This window comes from Dendropsophus ebraccatus, chromosome 4 (genome assembly GCF_027789765.1).
Source record: "Dendropsophus ebraccatus isolate aDenEbr1 chromosome 4, aDenEbr1.pat, whole genome shotgun sequence".
Classification (NCBI taxonomy): domain Eukaryota; kingdom Metazoa; phylum Chordata; class Amphibia; order Anura; family Hylidae; genus Dendropsophus; species Dendropsophus ebraccatus.
In genome coordinates, this window is record NC_091457.1 from 16,534,759 (window position 1) to 16,550,229 (window position 15,471).

A 15,471-nucleotide genomic window follows, 5' to 3' on the forward strand; every position below is an offset into this window, starting at 1 on the left:
TGCCTTGTGTAAGGGTCCCTTTACACAGAGAGATTTATTTGACAGATTTTTGAAGCCAAAGCCAGGAATAGACTATACACAGATAACAGGTCATAATGGAAAGACTGAGATTTCTCCTCTTTTTGACTTTGGCTTCAAAAATCTGTCACATAAATCTCTCTGTGTAAAGAGAACATTAGGCCGGGGATTCTCATACTTCACACAGCTGGGGGTTTGCTGCAGTTGTATCAGGTGTAGACAATGTGGGCCATAGTCTTGAAATCTCCCCCTTTGATTCGCCGCAGCACTGTAGAGACAGAACCACGGCGAATCAAAGTCCAGATCTGTAGCTAATCTTGTTAACAAACTGTCAGACTTTAACCTGGAGCGTTCTCATTCACTGATCCGGAAAATAGGGTAAAGGTAGGATCATATTAGACGACGGCTCTACATTATCCAGGTGAGTACGGGTACTCATCAGCACTTGGTTACTGAACCTTTTAGACAGCTCGGTAATAACATGGGCTACATGGATGATCGTAATGCCAAGCGATTAGCCAGGTATTCCCTACTACACGGGGAGATGTGCGGTCAATGGGCAATGATTCTTTTTTTAACAACCTGATTAGTATTTTTTTTTTAACCCAACCTGGCAAACTCTTAAAGGGGTACTCCGGTGAAAAACGTTTTTGTTCAAATCAATTGGTTTCATAAAGTTATATAGATTTGTAATTTACTTCTATTTAAAAAATCTCCAGTCTTCTAGTACTTATCAGCTGCTGTATGTCCAACAGGAAGTGGTGTATTCTTTCCAGTCTGACACAGTGCTCTCTGCTGCCTCCTCTGTCCATGTCAGGAACTGTCCAGAGCAGTAGACTTGAGCAAGACTTGAGATTATTAAAATAAATCAATTAAAGACCTATGGAACTTTCTGCCACTTTTTTTTTTTTTTTTTGCTGAACTACCCCTTTAAAGCTAATCATCTGCTGCATACACAGTATCCATGGCCTGAGGCCTTACCTGCAATATCATATAAAGCAGGGATGGGGAACTTGTGGCCCTCCAACTGTTGCAAAACTACTATTCCCATCATGCCTGGACAGCCAAAGCCTTGGCTTTGGCTATCCAGGCCTAATGGAAATTGTAGTTTTATAACAGCTGAAACAACAACAGCCTAGATATGAAGTCTGACAGTCTGGTCTTTGGTTTCTGTGTTGCTGTATTGTGAGGTATATACTTCATATCTTTAAAGGAGTACTCTGACAAAAATCAACTGGTTTCAGAAAGTTATATAGATTTGTCATTTACTTCTATTTAAAAAATCTCAAGTCTTCCCATACTTATCATCTGCTGTATGTTCTACAGGAAGTGGTGTTTTCTTTTCAGTCTGACACAGTGCTCTCTGCTGCCACCTCTGTCCGTGTCAGGAACTGTCCAGAGCAGTAGTAGCAAATCCCCATAGAAAACCTCTCCTGCTCTGGATAGTTTCTCACATGGACAGAGGTGGCAGCAGAGAGCACTGTGTCAGACAGAATACACCACTTCCTGCGGGACATACAGCAGCTGATAAGTACTGGAAGACATGAGATTTTTACATAGAAGTAAATTACAAATCTATATAACTTTCTGAAGCCAGTTGATTTAAAAGAAAAAAATTTTCGCTGGAGTACCTCTTTTACACAGTGCTGAACACAAAATGTCAGGAAATAAATGTAACTGCTACATCTCAAATTTTATTGGTAAAATATACTGGCTACAGAAACATATGCATCATATAAAAACAAGGGAAATGTATCAATGCTTATGAGAAAATTGGTGTCAAAAAGGGGCAGATTTGTGGCTTTTGAAGGGGTAGTGCGGTCTAAGACATTTTTTCACTAAATAAAACACATAACAAAGTTATACATGTGTGTTATTTAAGTGAATGGCCCCCTTCCCCATGTTACGTCCCCTCCCCCCCACTGTTATGCTCAGCCAATGGCGACTAAGCAGCTGATGACCCTTTGGAGGGGGGCCGGAATGAGGTATGGACGGAGCAGTCAGGCCGGTCTCCTGAAGATGACGTGAACGTCCCAAGATGGTCGACAGTGATTCCGTAAGTATAGTGTATCACACTTCGGGGTCCGTGGTCGAATGGGGGGACATGGGGAAGGGGGCCATTCACTTAAATAACACACATTACAATGTTGTATAACTTTGTAATGTGTGTTACTTAGTGAAAAAAATGTCTTAGACCGCACTACCCCTTTAAGTTCCTCCCACAATAGACACCGCGTACTACGATAATAGAAAGAAGAATCGCCATTTCTACATTAAGCATATAAAAAGAAGCATAAACTCAAAGATAAAAATGATTCTTTCCTCTAAATCCGGTAGTACAAGCTGTGGCTGCACTGACAGACTGGGACGTGTTGTTCTACAATTAGTGATGGCCTTTGGTTTAATAGCATGGCGTTTTTTTTCTTTGGTATAAAAATCTTCACGGTCCCTGCACGCTTTCAGGACGAACAGCGAGTGTAACAATGCAGCGGTTCCTAAAGCAGAGATAGCAAAGTAGGTTATTGTAGGCAAAATGTAGTTGTCACTTCACACTGATAAAATGCCGGACCTAGACACCGCCAAACTAAAAACACCAAAGTGAAAAAATGTTTCCTCTATGGTGCACCTCATGTTTAACAATAGATTTTAAAGGGGTTATCCAGGATTAGATGAAGCAAGTACTTTCTTGCAAAAACAGTGCCGCCCCTGGTTGTGTGTGGTATTGCGATTTGCCTTTATTCCCTTCAATGGAATGGAGCTGAAAACTTACACCCAAACTAAGGTTTTAAAGGGTTTATCCAGTGCTACAAAAAAATGGCCACTTTCTTTCAGAGACAACACTCCTCTTGTCTCCAGTTCAGGTGCAGTTTGCAATTAAGCTCCATTCACTTCAATGGAACTGAGCAGCAAAACCTGCACCCAAGCTGGAGACAAGAGTGGGGCTGTCTCTGAAAGAAAGTGGCCATGTTTTTGTAGCGCTGGATAACCCCTTTAAAGAAAGCGGACGTGTTTTTCAAAGACTGGACAGCCCCTCTAACATACAAATGGAAGTGACCATGAACCAGAATGCAATGCTAAATTATCTATTTCACTAAAGAGATGAAATGTAGAATAAATACTATAGTCTACAAAGAAAAGAAAAATAAAAAAATAAAGATAGACAGACAGATAGATAGATAGATAGATAGATAGATAGAAGATAGACAGAAGATAGATAGATAGATAGATAGATAGATAGATAGATAGATAGATAGGAGATAGATAGATAGATAGATAGATAGATAGATAGATAGGAGACAGATAGATAGATAGATAGATAGATAGGAGATAGATAGATAGATAGATAGATAGATAGATAGATAGATAGATAGATAGATGAGATAGATAGATAGATAGATAGATAGATAGATAGATAGATAGATAGATAGATAGATAGATAGATATAAGTATATGTGATATACCACTCCCTCATATCACCAATAATGAACAAACATAAAGAAATAGTATTAGACAAGCAAATAAACTTAAAGTGGTTATCCAGCAATAGAAAAACATGGCCACTTTCTTCCAGAGACAGCTCCTGTCTTGTCTCTAGTTTGGGTGCAGGTTTTGCAACTTAGTTCCATTGAAGTAAATGGAGCTTATAAGGATTATCCAACGCTACAAAAACATGGCCGCTTTCTTCCACAGACAGCACCACTCTTGTCTCCAGTTCAGGTGTGGTTTGTCATTAAGCTCCATTTACTTCAATGGAACTGAGTTTCAAACCCCACCCAATCTGGAGACAAGAGAGGGGGAAAAGTGGGTATGTTTTTGTAGCGCTGGATAACCCCTTTAATTGCAAACCGCACCTGAACTGGAGACAAGAGCGGTGCTGTCTCTGGAAGAAAGTGGCCATCTATAAGCTGCAATTCAGGTTCCAAACTGCTGAAACTGTTAGATAGCTGTTTGGTCAACGAGACACATGGTACCTTTCATACCTCCATCTTTGATTTCATAATGTAATGTAGCATGGGTTATTGTCATGGCAAGACACAGATCTGTGTCACAATACCCCATTGTGCTTTGGATTCCATTTTGAACGAATGAGACATATTATATATTATATAGTTAACAAAAATATTTCTATTCAATCAACTGGTGTCAGAGATTTATAATTCACTTCTATTTTTAAAAAATCTTCAGTATTCCAGTACTTATCAGCTGCTGTATGTCCTGCAGGAAGCTGTGTATTCTTTCCAGTCTGACACAGTGCTCTCTACTCCCCCCTCTGTCCATGTCAGGAACTGTCCAGAGCAGCAGCAAATCCTCAAAGAAAACCTCTCCTGCTCTCCAGACTGGAAAGAATACACCACTTCCTGAAGGGCATACAGCAGCTGATAAGTACTGGAAGATTTCTGGAACTTCCTGGCTCCAACTGATTTGAAGGAAAAGATTTTTTAGTGAACTACCACTTTAAGAGTCTGGGAGGCTTTGGAAATATATATTTTTATATACAACTACTGTTTCATCTTACACTCTGGAATAAATTGTGTCGCATAGGCTCTTACCTTTTTTCCACAGGCCTTGTTATACTTGTCCAGCAGAGTCTGGATACGAGCACCATAGTCTGGGTCGACGTCTTGGAAATTTTTCACCTAAAAAAAATGTGAAATTACAATATAACTTTGACCAACTAGGCTCTCCATCCAGATAATATAGTATAATAAAGAAAATCTGATTGAAATCTGGTTTGAAGTTACCGTGTACTGTTTACTACGCGAGTTCAATTTATACGTCTTACACTCCCCCTAGTGGTGGAGTAAGGGTAAAGACCTGGGGAAATGCTTTATCTGTTCCCTTAGGGCCATATTCCACCGGACGATTATCGTTCAGATTATCGTTAAATCGTTCGAATCTAAACGATAATCGTTCAGTTGAAATGCAGTTAACGATTAACGACCGAACGAAAAATCGTTGATCGCTTTATAAGACCTGGACTTATTTTTATCGTTGCTCGTTCGCAAATCGTTCGCATTGAATAAGACATCGTTCGGTCGTTCGCAGTTTATACGAACGCAATAGCGAAAAAATAGCGAAGAACAAACAATCGCAAATACGATCATAAGTAACGATTATTGTTCCATGGAAATGGGTGAACGTTTTCAGGTCTTTTGCAATAGCGGTCGTTTGAGATCGTTAATTGTTAACGATTATGCGAACGATAATCGTCCGGTGGAATAGGGCCCTTACTCCAACTATACACTTATCACTGCCCCCATACTAAAATATTAGCTGGTGGGTCTCACTGAACCAAGACTTTTTATAGCTCCACCTTTAAGACAATGGAGGGTCTTTAAAATCAACCAGTCAGGAGCTTTGATATTCCAAAATGGAATTTTAAAATTGATTTGGTTGGTCACTTACTGCTCTCTCTTGGATGAAGATCTGAGCATCCTTCAGGTTCCTGGCGATGTTTTCACAGAGTCTCTGACGTTCGGCTTCATTTAGCGTCTTATTGTAGAAGAGTCTGACCTAAGAGGAAACAATGATGATGTCACTAATGATGGCGCCATATTCATCTAAATATATTCATTGATGGGGTCATTGATGGTAGTGGTGGTAGTAGCGGCATGCTCTTGCAGCAGACCTGGTATCTAACATGACCATCCTGGTCCTTATAAGACATATGTTGATGATTTTCTGCACACCCTGTGTAGACCTGGTATCACTGTATAGCGGTATTATATGTTATATTGGTGCTTGGATATTGGCAGCATATACCTGTCCCTGACCCTGATTTCATGGGTTAGCTGATATGTTACCTGACAGTCAGGGCCACATGAGGGAGCGGCACCAGCACCTGCACAGTGATCCAGAAGCAGGAGTTGATGGCTCCACCGCCTCATTCCCTGATACTCCTAAACTGTACTCGGCAGCTCGGGAACTGATAGGATAAGATTCAAGAGACAGCAGCTTCTGCATTTAGTATAAATAGTCCCGTCCATGGTATGCTGCCATTTGTGGGAGGGGGGGGGGGGGTCAGTCAGGGATCAGATCACAGTTCATCCAACTGCAGAAGAGGATGGAAGAAAAGCAGGACACTGGTCTATAAGACATTTTCAGTATTGAGATACATCCTGTATTACTGCCCTGCTCCATATGTCAGATGCAGGGCTGGATTAAAGGGAGGGCACCAGGGGCACTTGCCCCGGGGCCTCCACCACTTAGGGGCCCCCACCAGCTCAAACCCTAGCAGAACGGTGCTGCTTACCCAGGATATCAGGCCATGTAATAGGGCCCTGATACAGTGGGCAACAGCGCGCAGAAAGTGCTGTGTTCTCACATTGCGTTATTAACACAAACACAATGTGGGAATACACTCTGATACTTAGTCCCCCCCCCCCTCTGCTCCTGTCTCTAGGGCCTGGCATCTTCCCTTGTACTGCAGCCTCTAGTGACCACGTGCATAACAAAAGAGGATGCTGACCCATACAGCCAGGAGCGAGGAGGGGTCTGTGCTAAGTCACCTACAGTAAGCAGCCATTTGTATAGATCGTGGTATCGTTTATTTATTTATTTGTTTTTTTTTGGGGGAGGGGGGGAGGGATTGTCGCCTAAGGGGCCTCCATCAACCTTAATCCGGCCCTGGTCAGATGCCCTACTGTCCTTACTGCTTCCCCTCCTATCAGATGCCGAACTGTCTTAGCTATCCTCCTCTGTTAGGTACCTTATTGTCCCCACTTCATAATCAATGCTGCCTTCTTAGTATACTGGGGCCTATATTATGCTGGGGGTCTGATACTAGGGTCTATAATATCATAAGGGCTGACATTTGGGTTTATAATACACTGGGGTCTGATTCCAGCATTTATAATACACCCGCGTCTGATTCTGGGTCTATAATATACTGGGGGCCTGATGCTGGGGTCTATAATATACTGGGGGTCTGATACTGGGGTCTATAACATACTGAAGTTCTGATACAGGGGTCTATAATATGCTGGGGATGTGATACTGGAGTCTATAATATGCTGGGGATGTGATACTGGGGTCTATAATATGCTGGGGATGTGATACTGGGGTCTATAATATGCTGGGGATGTGATACTGGGGTCTATAATATGCTGGGGATGTGATACTGGGGTCTATAATATGCTGGGGATGTGATACTGGGGTCTATAATACACTAGGGGGCCTGGTACTGAGATCTTTAATATGCTGGGGATCTGATACTGGGGTCTACAATATGCTTGGGGCCTTATTCTAGGATCTGTATTGTGCTGGGGGCCTGATACTGGGGTCTACATTATGTAGGTCTGGTCTGGAATAAAATGGTTATTTAATAACTTTAATGGTTGTTGTGGGCAAATCCCTTCTTCACCCTTGGTATTGTCCTAACTGGTAACTGGCAGAGTCCTTACAATATATAAAATAAAATAAAAAAGTAAAAGGGCTTAGTGTAACTCCTTCCTTGCCTTGCTGCTGTTTCTTTAATTTCTGCTCACATGGCACCTTGTAACACCAGTGCATCAGTAACCTTTTCATTCGCGACATGCCATCTATATCAGGGTACTGTGTAAATCATCAGCCCAGCAATCAGGTTGATTGATTGGGTCCCAGGGTAGGGCCAGGAGAGTATGAGTATGCTGGCCTGTAGAGGGGGGCAGACAGCACTACTCACCTGTCCCTGCCCTGGCGCAGTTGCATGGTCTGCCTCCATGATAGCTACACCACTGCCCAGCACCATGCCATGACATGGCAGAAAAAAGTAGATGCTGTTCTGTGCTATGATTGGCCAGAGAAGTAAAGGCAAGGATGCCCTGTATGTGTACTACTGGCAAACAGACTAGGCCTGGTCCCAACCCCTCTCCTCACCTGAGACACGTTGTCTTCAGTACTGCTGTCATGGCGGGTGATGTCTCCTGAGGTGGAGAACGCACTTTCATTGCACTTGTGATCATGCCGAGGAGCACTGAAGCTGTTCGGGTAATAATTTGGGACATTACCTAAAGGATTAAAAAAAAAACAAAAAAAAAACACTTTAATTGTTGCCTTTAAGATACACAAGAAAGGGATTATAGCTAGAATGGCATTCATTGTATGGATTGTATAAACCCAGCAGAATATAATTTAGCCTTGTATATTATACTTACACACAAGGTTTGAGATAAGGGGAACGGGGTAATCTCACAACTCAGGCTGCAGTACCACCCTGCACCACCAGATGTCACCTTATCAAAGAAACAACCCACACTATAATTTATACAAACGAACACTGGGTTTTAGTTTATAAAAATATATATAGTTTTTATTATGTATACATCGGTACCAAATACACACTATATCTCATTAGAAAAAAGTTTAAAAATGACCACAAAAAATAAAATAATTACATTAAAAAAAACTGGTGTCAGTAGATATAAATCATCATGGAAGGTGCAGCTATGATAATCTCTTTTTGTTCTAGTACTCTACCTCAATATGTTACACAGGGGTATATATGTATCTAGGGGCTAAACAGTCTCCTAGTATCCCATCTGATTGCATACAATTTACAAGAGGTCTAAAATCAACTATTATTATCTTCTAATTCTATTGCACTCACCCATGCTGCCAGAACACCAGAAAGAGCCGTCCCTACGTACGTTTCGTTATCTTCCTCAGGGAACTGCCCCTGTCTATTCCTTACCCCCTTATATATGTCTAAGTCCCAATTAGCTTGCCCGCATTTCCGGGATTGCGGCGCGCCGAGCCGGAAGCGGAGGCCGCGTCACATCCGGGCAGGCGGCTCACTCCTAGTGCGCATGACCGCGATATTACGTCACGGACATGCGCACATCGGACATTGAGGCCCCCCGGATACGTCGCCGGCGTCAGCAACCGTCTCAGCGCGCACGCCCAGAGATGCCGGGTCACATGTCTAAATCATCCAATAAAAGTGTACTCTATCTATACCATTGCAGATGTGTGTATATAACCCAATCATATAGACTGACCAGTGCTGGATGATCTTAATGTGGCGGGGATGTTACTATCTGCCTATAAGTCTAATTATGTGAATACAATATAAATCTACCTAATGTTATGAAAAAACATATATATATATATATATATATATATATATATGTGATTATGAAGAAAAAAGAATAATATATCAATATAAATACGTGATCACATTATAAAGTGCAATGTGCAAAATTATTAATAATACAAAATCATACGTATATTAATACTACAAAATAAATCAAATCCATATAAAACATGAAAACAATGCTATAAATATAATAAACTTATCGATAATCAAAAAGTGCTAGTGCAAAAAAATACAAGTGTATTCATAAATATATCGTGCAATCTTCCTATACCAAAAATATATAGGGGGCAAGAAAAGAACCCCATATTGTGAACCAAACAAGTACACAGCATATATCTCTAATTATTACATCCTATATTAATATCACTATAATCCCGCCGGCTTCCCCATATTCCAACACTGCCATCTTCCCCACTTCATGGGTGAGTATGGGTGAGTGCAATAGAATTAGAAGATAATAATAGTTGATTTTAGACCTCTTGTAAATTGTATGCAATCAGATGGGATACTAGGAGACTGTTTAGCCCCTAGATACATATATACCCCTGTGTAACATATTGAGGTAGAGTACTAGAACAAAAAGAGATTATCATAGCTGCACCTTCCATGATGATTTATATCTACTGACACCAGTTTTTTTTATGTAATTATTTTATTTTTTGTGGTCATTTTTAAACTTTTTTCTAATGAGATATAGTGTGTATTTGGTACCGATGTATACATAATAAAAACTATATATATTTTTATAAACTAAAACCCAGTGTTCGTTTGTATAAATTGTATATTATACTGTATATAGAAAATAGGGATCTGATTTGGGAGTGTAGAGTGACTATGGCTGTTCACGTCCAATGACAGAAGGCAGAGATTATGAACTGAACACAAAGTATATGTAAAAGTTAACTGTATGGTGATTACGCTGGAAAATCCCTTTAAGAATCTAATGCTATATGCTAAATATGGGTTCAGATGGGGTGGGATGTTGCTGATGTGTCAGAGCAGATGACAGCAGCATGAGAGGGAGCGCAGCATGTGATGTCTAGGAATAATGCTCTTCTGTCATCAAAGAAATCTGATGACTATTATACAACATGAGAAGAAAGGTACTATACATAGGAGACATACAGGCAAAAACAAGGCTGTTGTGAAACAAGCCAGGGTTATATAATGGACAACCATATACCGTGGCGTTGGACAAACATCAACTGGTTGCCCCAAAAAAAACACTCAATGTTAAGGTATTTAGATACAGGGCTACGGCATCAATAAGATCTGTAACTGTGCCTTATATTACAGACTCAATCTATGCCTCAGAAAAAAAAGATACTAAAACCAAAAAAACTTGGGTTTGATATAAAATACCCAGTGGTGTAGAGCAGTAGAGCCGAAGAATGCCAGAAGATGGGGTTCAAAAGCAGAAAATTACTGCTATAAACATTTCAACCACTAGGTGGCACTAGAAGCCTGTGGATGATTTAGTTATGGAAGTATTTAACAGCACACCCAGTGGTCAGGCTCAGTACTGCAATCACTGCTTTTGTTAAAAAATAAAAAAAAAATGTAAAAAATAAATTACATAGTAACATACTAACATACACAAGGGCTGTATATTGTGCCCCTCAGCATTACTGTGTCAGCTGGACTCTTACATGGAGCACTGAAGATGCACATGGGACCATCCTGCTGGTAGTTGGAGACATGTGCAGCCCTCCTGGGGCAATTCACAGGCAGATGTAAGTAATTAGCACCAAGACGATGTCTGTGGGTATCTGGGTAGGAGAAGAGACGTCCCTATAAGACATAGAAAAAACATGAAATGCCATATTATAGGTAAATAAAACACAGAAATCCAACCACCCTCCCCGTTAAACCTTAAAGGGGTTATCCAGCAAATATTTTTTCTTTCAAATCATATTTAAAAATCTTGAGTCTTGCTATACTTATCAGCTGCTGTATGTCCTGCAGGAAATGGTGCATTCTTTCCAGTCTGACACCGTGCTCTGTCCCAGACTGGAACTGTCCAGAGTAGCAGCAAACCTCTCCTGCTCTGGACAGTTCCTGACATGGACAAAGGTGGCAGCAGAGAGCACTATGTCAGACTGGAAAGAATACACCACTTCCTGCAGGACATACAGCAGCTGATAAGTACCGGAAAACTGGAGATTTTTAAATAAAAGTAAATTACAAATCTATATAACTTTCTGAAACCAGTTGATTTGAAAGAAAAAGATTTTTGCTGGATAACCCCTTTAACGGAAATTATTAAATAAAGAAAATAGGAATTAAATACAGGAAACGGTGTAATTTGTATATCCTGCAGTAATACACGTAATATATTCCCCTTATTTAAGTAGAGGCTTCAGCCATAGAATAATGGGGTAAACCTTAGATCACTGATCTCAGACATTTCTCAGGTAGGGAGAGTTTTATACACAAACAAGTACAGATAATGACGCACACTAGAAAGTGGACTGGCAGAATGAGACCATGTCATTAACCGTGTTGACACTAGATGGCGATATAACACCACCTTTTTATTAGATAGTTTAGCAGCTCTGCTACTGTGTCACATTCAAAACCAATCATATTACAAACTAAAGACTGTCACACTTTAGTGGGATTTCATTGATCTATGACATGGATCACCCACTGACCGTGCCCACAGAATTTTAAAGGGGTACTCCAGCAACTTAATTTCTCTTTCAAATCAACTGGTTTCAGAAAGTTATATAGATTTGTAATTCACTTCTATTTAAAGATCTCAAGTCTTCCCATGCGTATCAGCTGCTGTATGTCCTGCAAGAAATGATGGTTTCTTTAGTCTGAAACAGTGCTCTCTGCTGCCACCTCTGTCCATGTCAGGAACTGTCCAGAGCAGGAGAGGTTTTCTATGGGGATTTGCTACTGGTCTGAACAGACATGGACAAAGGTGGCAGCAGAGAGCGCTGTGTCACACTGGAAACAATACACCACTTCCTGCAGAACATCCAGCAGCTGATAAGTACTGGGAGATTTGAGATTTTTAAATAGAAGTAAATTACAAATCCATATAACTTTCTGAAACCAGACCATTTTTTTTTTTTGTTCAGTCCAGACTCCAGGCAAATGTACAGACTGTGGTAGCCACAATCATAGATAGAATGGGTCCTATACAATTCACAGTTACTTGGACGATTTTCTACCCTGTAAAGAATAACCCCAGCAGCTCATCTTACCTGGAGCATTTTGTCCGGGCTCGGCTCAACCCCAGGGGGCATGTTGCTGGGGTCAAATGCGATCTGCTCCACTTCTGCAAAGTAATTGTCAGGGTTCCTGTTGAGCACCAGTTTACCCACAGGGATGAGGGGGTATTCGTTGTGAGGCCAGACCTTTGTAATGCAGAAGAAAAACAAGAACAATATGGTAAAACTTAAATTTATATCTATCCTGGTGCTGGAACTAGCCAACAGTTACCCCTGCCTGGTAGGAGGTGGCACCCTAGGCAGGTGCTGACCCTCATCCTAGACCTTCATTCTAGCATCTCATAGATCATAGAGCCCAGGGCTGGTGTCAGCACACCCGGGCAAGTGCCAGGGCACACAGCGCTTCTAGGGGCCCAGGGCTCCATCACTGTAGTGCAGGGTGACAGCTGAACATCAGAATCTTATGTGAATGTCATGTGAATATACCAGATGAAAAAAAATTAAAAAAAAAACGAAGACAACGAAACGTGAGTCAAACTCTTTTTATGGATGTATAAAGCATAAGTGAAAATAACATTTAGGGTGCGTTCACACCTACAGGATCCGTAGCAGAAAATCAGCTGCGGATCCGGTAAGTGTGAACGTACCCAGCAAATTATATATATTATGAGCTGAACATCAGAAGACACAGAAGAAAAAAGGAGCAGGACCTGCACAGAGAGAAATAGGGTGAAGGACCTGATCACATGACCCGCAGGTCCTTAACCTCACAGGGTGAAGATCAGCCAGACAGATAGTAAGAAGGAGAAGGCTGAGCTGTGTGTGTGTGTGTGTGTGTGTGTGTGTCAGTCAGAAATGCCAGACAGTCAGTAATTTGTGTCAGTCAGTCAATAAGATGTGTCAGTCAGTAATGTGTTTGTGTGTCCGTCGGTAAAGTCTGTCAGTAATGTGTGTCAGTCAGTAATGTGTGTTACTAAGTGTGTGTGTCAGTAATGTGTTTGTGTGTCAGTCAGTAATGTCTGTCAGTAATGTGTGTCAGTCGTTAATGTGTGTCAGTCGGTAATGTGTGTCAGTTAGGGTCTATATACACAGAAAGATTATCTGACAGATTATCTGCCAAAGATCTGAAGACTAAGGGCCCTATTCCACCGGACGATTATCGTTCAGATTATCGATAAATCGTTCGAATCTAAACGATAATCGTTCGGTTGAAATGCAGTTAACGATTAACGACCGAACGAGAAATCGTTGATCGCTTTATAAGACCTGGACCTATTTTTATCGTTGCATGTTTGCAAAACGTTCGCAAATCGTTCGCATTGAATAAGACATCGTTCGGTCGTTCGCAATAGATACGAACGCAATAGCGAAGAAAAAACTATCGCAATTACGATCATAAGTTAACGATTATCATTCCATGGAAATGAGTGAACGTTTTCAGGTCTTTCGCAATAGCGGTCGTTTGAGATCGTTAATCGTTAACGATTATGCAAACGATAATCGTCTGGTGGAATAGGGCCCAAAGCCAGGAATGGATTTGATAAGAGGAAAAATCTCAGGTTTTCCTTTATGACCTGATCTCTGTTTATTGTCTGTTTCTGGCTTTGGCTTAAAATCTTTGGCAGATAATCTTTCTGTGTAACTGGCCCCTTAGTAATGTGTGTCAGTAATTAGAGATGATCGAACAGGGCCGAGGTTCAAGTTCATACGAACCCAAACCATCGTCGGTACTCGGGCTGTCTCCACCTTCCCCACGGAACGGAAAGGCAGCGGGAGTCAGCGGGTTCGGGTTCGATCATCACTACCAGTAATGTGTGTCAGTCAGTAATGTATGTCAGTCAGTAAGTGTGTGTCTCTATTGATTGTGGATAGACGATGCATGGATGAGGGGCCCGCTGAGGCTTCGTCACCCGAGGGCCCACAAAAACCTGGAGCCGGCCCTGATAGAGCCAGTTCCCTTTAGAATCGTATAGAAGTTCATATAACACAACAGAAAAATGAAATAATAAACTCACTGCATGATTAGGATTAGTCCGGATTAATATCAATCTAAATCCTTTTATTTGGACCAATAACCTGTAGATCCCTGGCAGCACATGTTGGCAGCCGTAGAGGACTGGCGGTTTCATAACCAGAAGAACTAGGTATATAGCATGAGCCAATGGGAAGGAATAGAAAGACTGACATATGATGGAGACACGTTCACATCTAGACATCACTGATGTTGTCGATAATAAAATCAGGGCCCCATACTGTATTAACCTCTAATATCTACTCACAAATAACTACTTTCTTGCTAAAACAGCGCCACCTCTGTTCTCAGGTTATGTGTGGTATTACAACTCAGCTCCCTTCACTAAAATAGAACTGAGCTGCAATACCACACTGAAACTGAGGACAGGAGAGGTGCTGTTTATAGAGGAAAGTGGCCATGTTTTTCCTCAACCTGGTTAATCCCTTTAACATCCAGACCCTATAGCAGGGATAAATCACCTTCAGCCCTCCAGTGGTTGCAATACTATAATTCCCATCATACCTGAGCAGCCAAAGCCATATATTTGGCTGTCCAGGCATGATGGGAATTGTAGTTTTGTAACAGCTGGAGTTCCGTAGGGTCGCCATCCCTGCCCTATAGGAACATAACAGCAAGTTCTTCTAACAATGTTAGTTTCCCTTTAAGAGCTGCTTGAAGGTCATATTACCAATCTGCAGTATCACTGTAGAATCTATGGCTGGTGCTATCGCTGATATCAAATGACAGATTATTTATCGGTTCACACAGTCTGAATCCCCGACAAATACATTGTTCCCATGTGTACACAGGTTTACTTTGCATTAGGGATTCTGTGCCATTTCACATATTACACAACTACAGATCTAAGAACTGGGCGCAAACCTTTAACTGGTCAGAGGACCAGACAGAATAATAATAATAATATTATTATTAATTATTATTATTATTATTATTATTATTATTATTATTATTCAGCTAAATATTGCCTGCAGCCTTGTAGTGTATGTACACAGTGACCCCACCAGCAGAATAGTGAGTGCAGCTCTGGAGTATAATACAAGATGTAACTCAGGATCAGTACAGGATCAGTAATGTCATGTGACTTAGCATATTTTGAATTTAGGAATCTTAGAGGTAGAATTCAGGAGTTGCAGAAGTTTTAACCCCTTGATGTTTTCATG

The 15,471-nt window shown here is 41.1% G+C and overlaps 1 protein-coding gene across 1 annotated transcript in view; it reads right to left on the reverse strand.

Annotated features, from left to right (window-relative positions):
- Positions 1–1,692: 1,692 nt before the first annotated feature.
- LOC138787888 (catalase-like) overlaps positions 1,693–15,471 on the reverse strand; it is a 33,695-nt gene continuing 19,916 nt past the window's right edge. Inside the window, exons 8-13 of the mRNA XM_069965169.1 lie at positions 12,310–12,462; positions 10,744–10,885; positions 7,876–8,006; positions 5,425–5,532; positions 4,569–4,655; positions 1,693–2,513 (exon numbers count right to left, since the gene is read on the reverse strand). Of these exons, the coding sequence (XP_069821270.1) occupies positions 2,478–2,513; positions 4,569–4,655; positions 5,425–5,532; positions 7,876–8,006; positions 10,744–10,885; positions 12,310–12,462 (657 nt within the window). The 3' untranslated portion in view covers positions 1,693–2,477. The remainder of the gene's footprint in view (positions 2,514–4,568; positions 4,656–5,424; positions 5,533–7,875; positions 8,007–10,743; positions 10,886–12,309; positions 12,463–15,471) is intronic.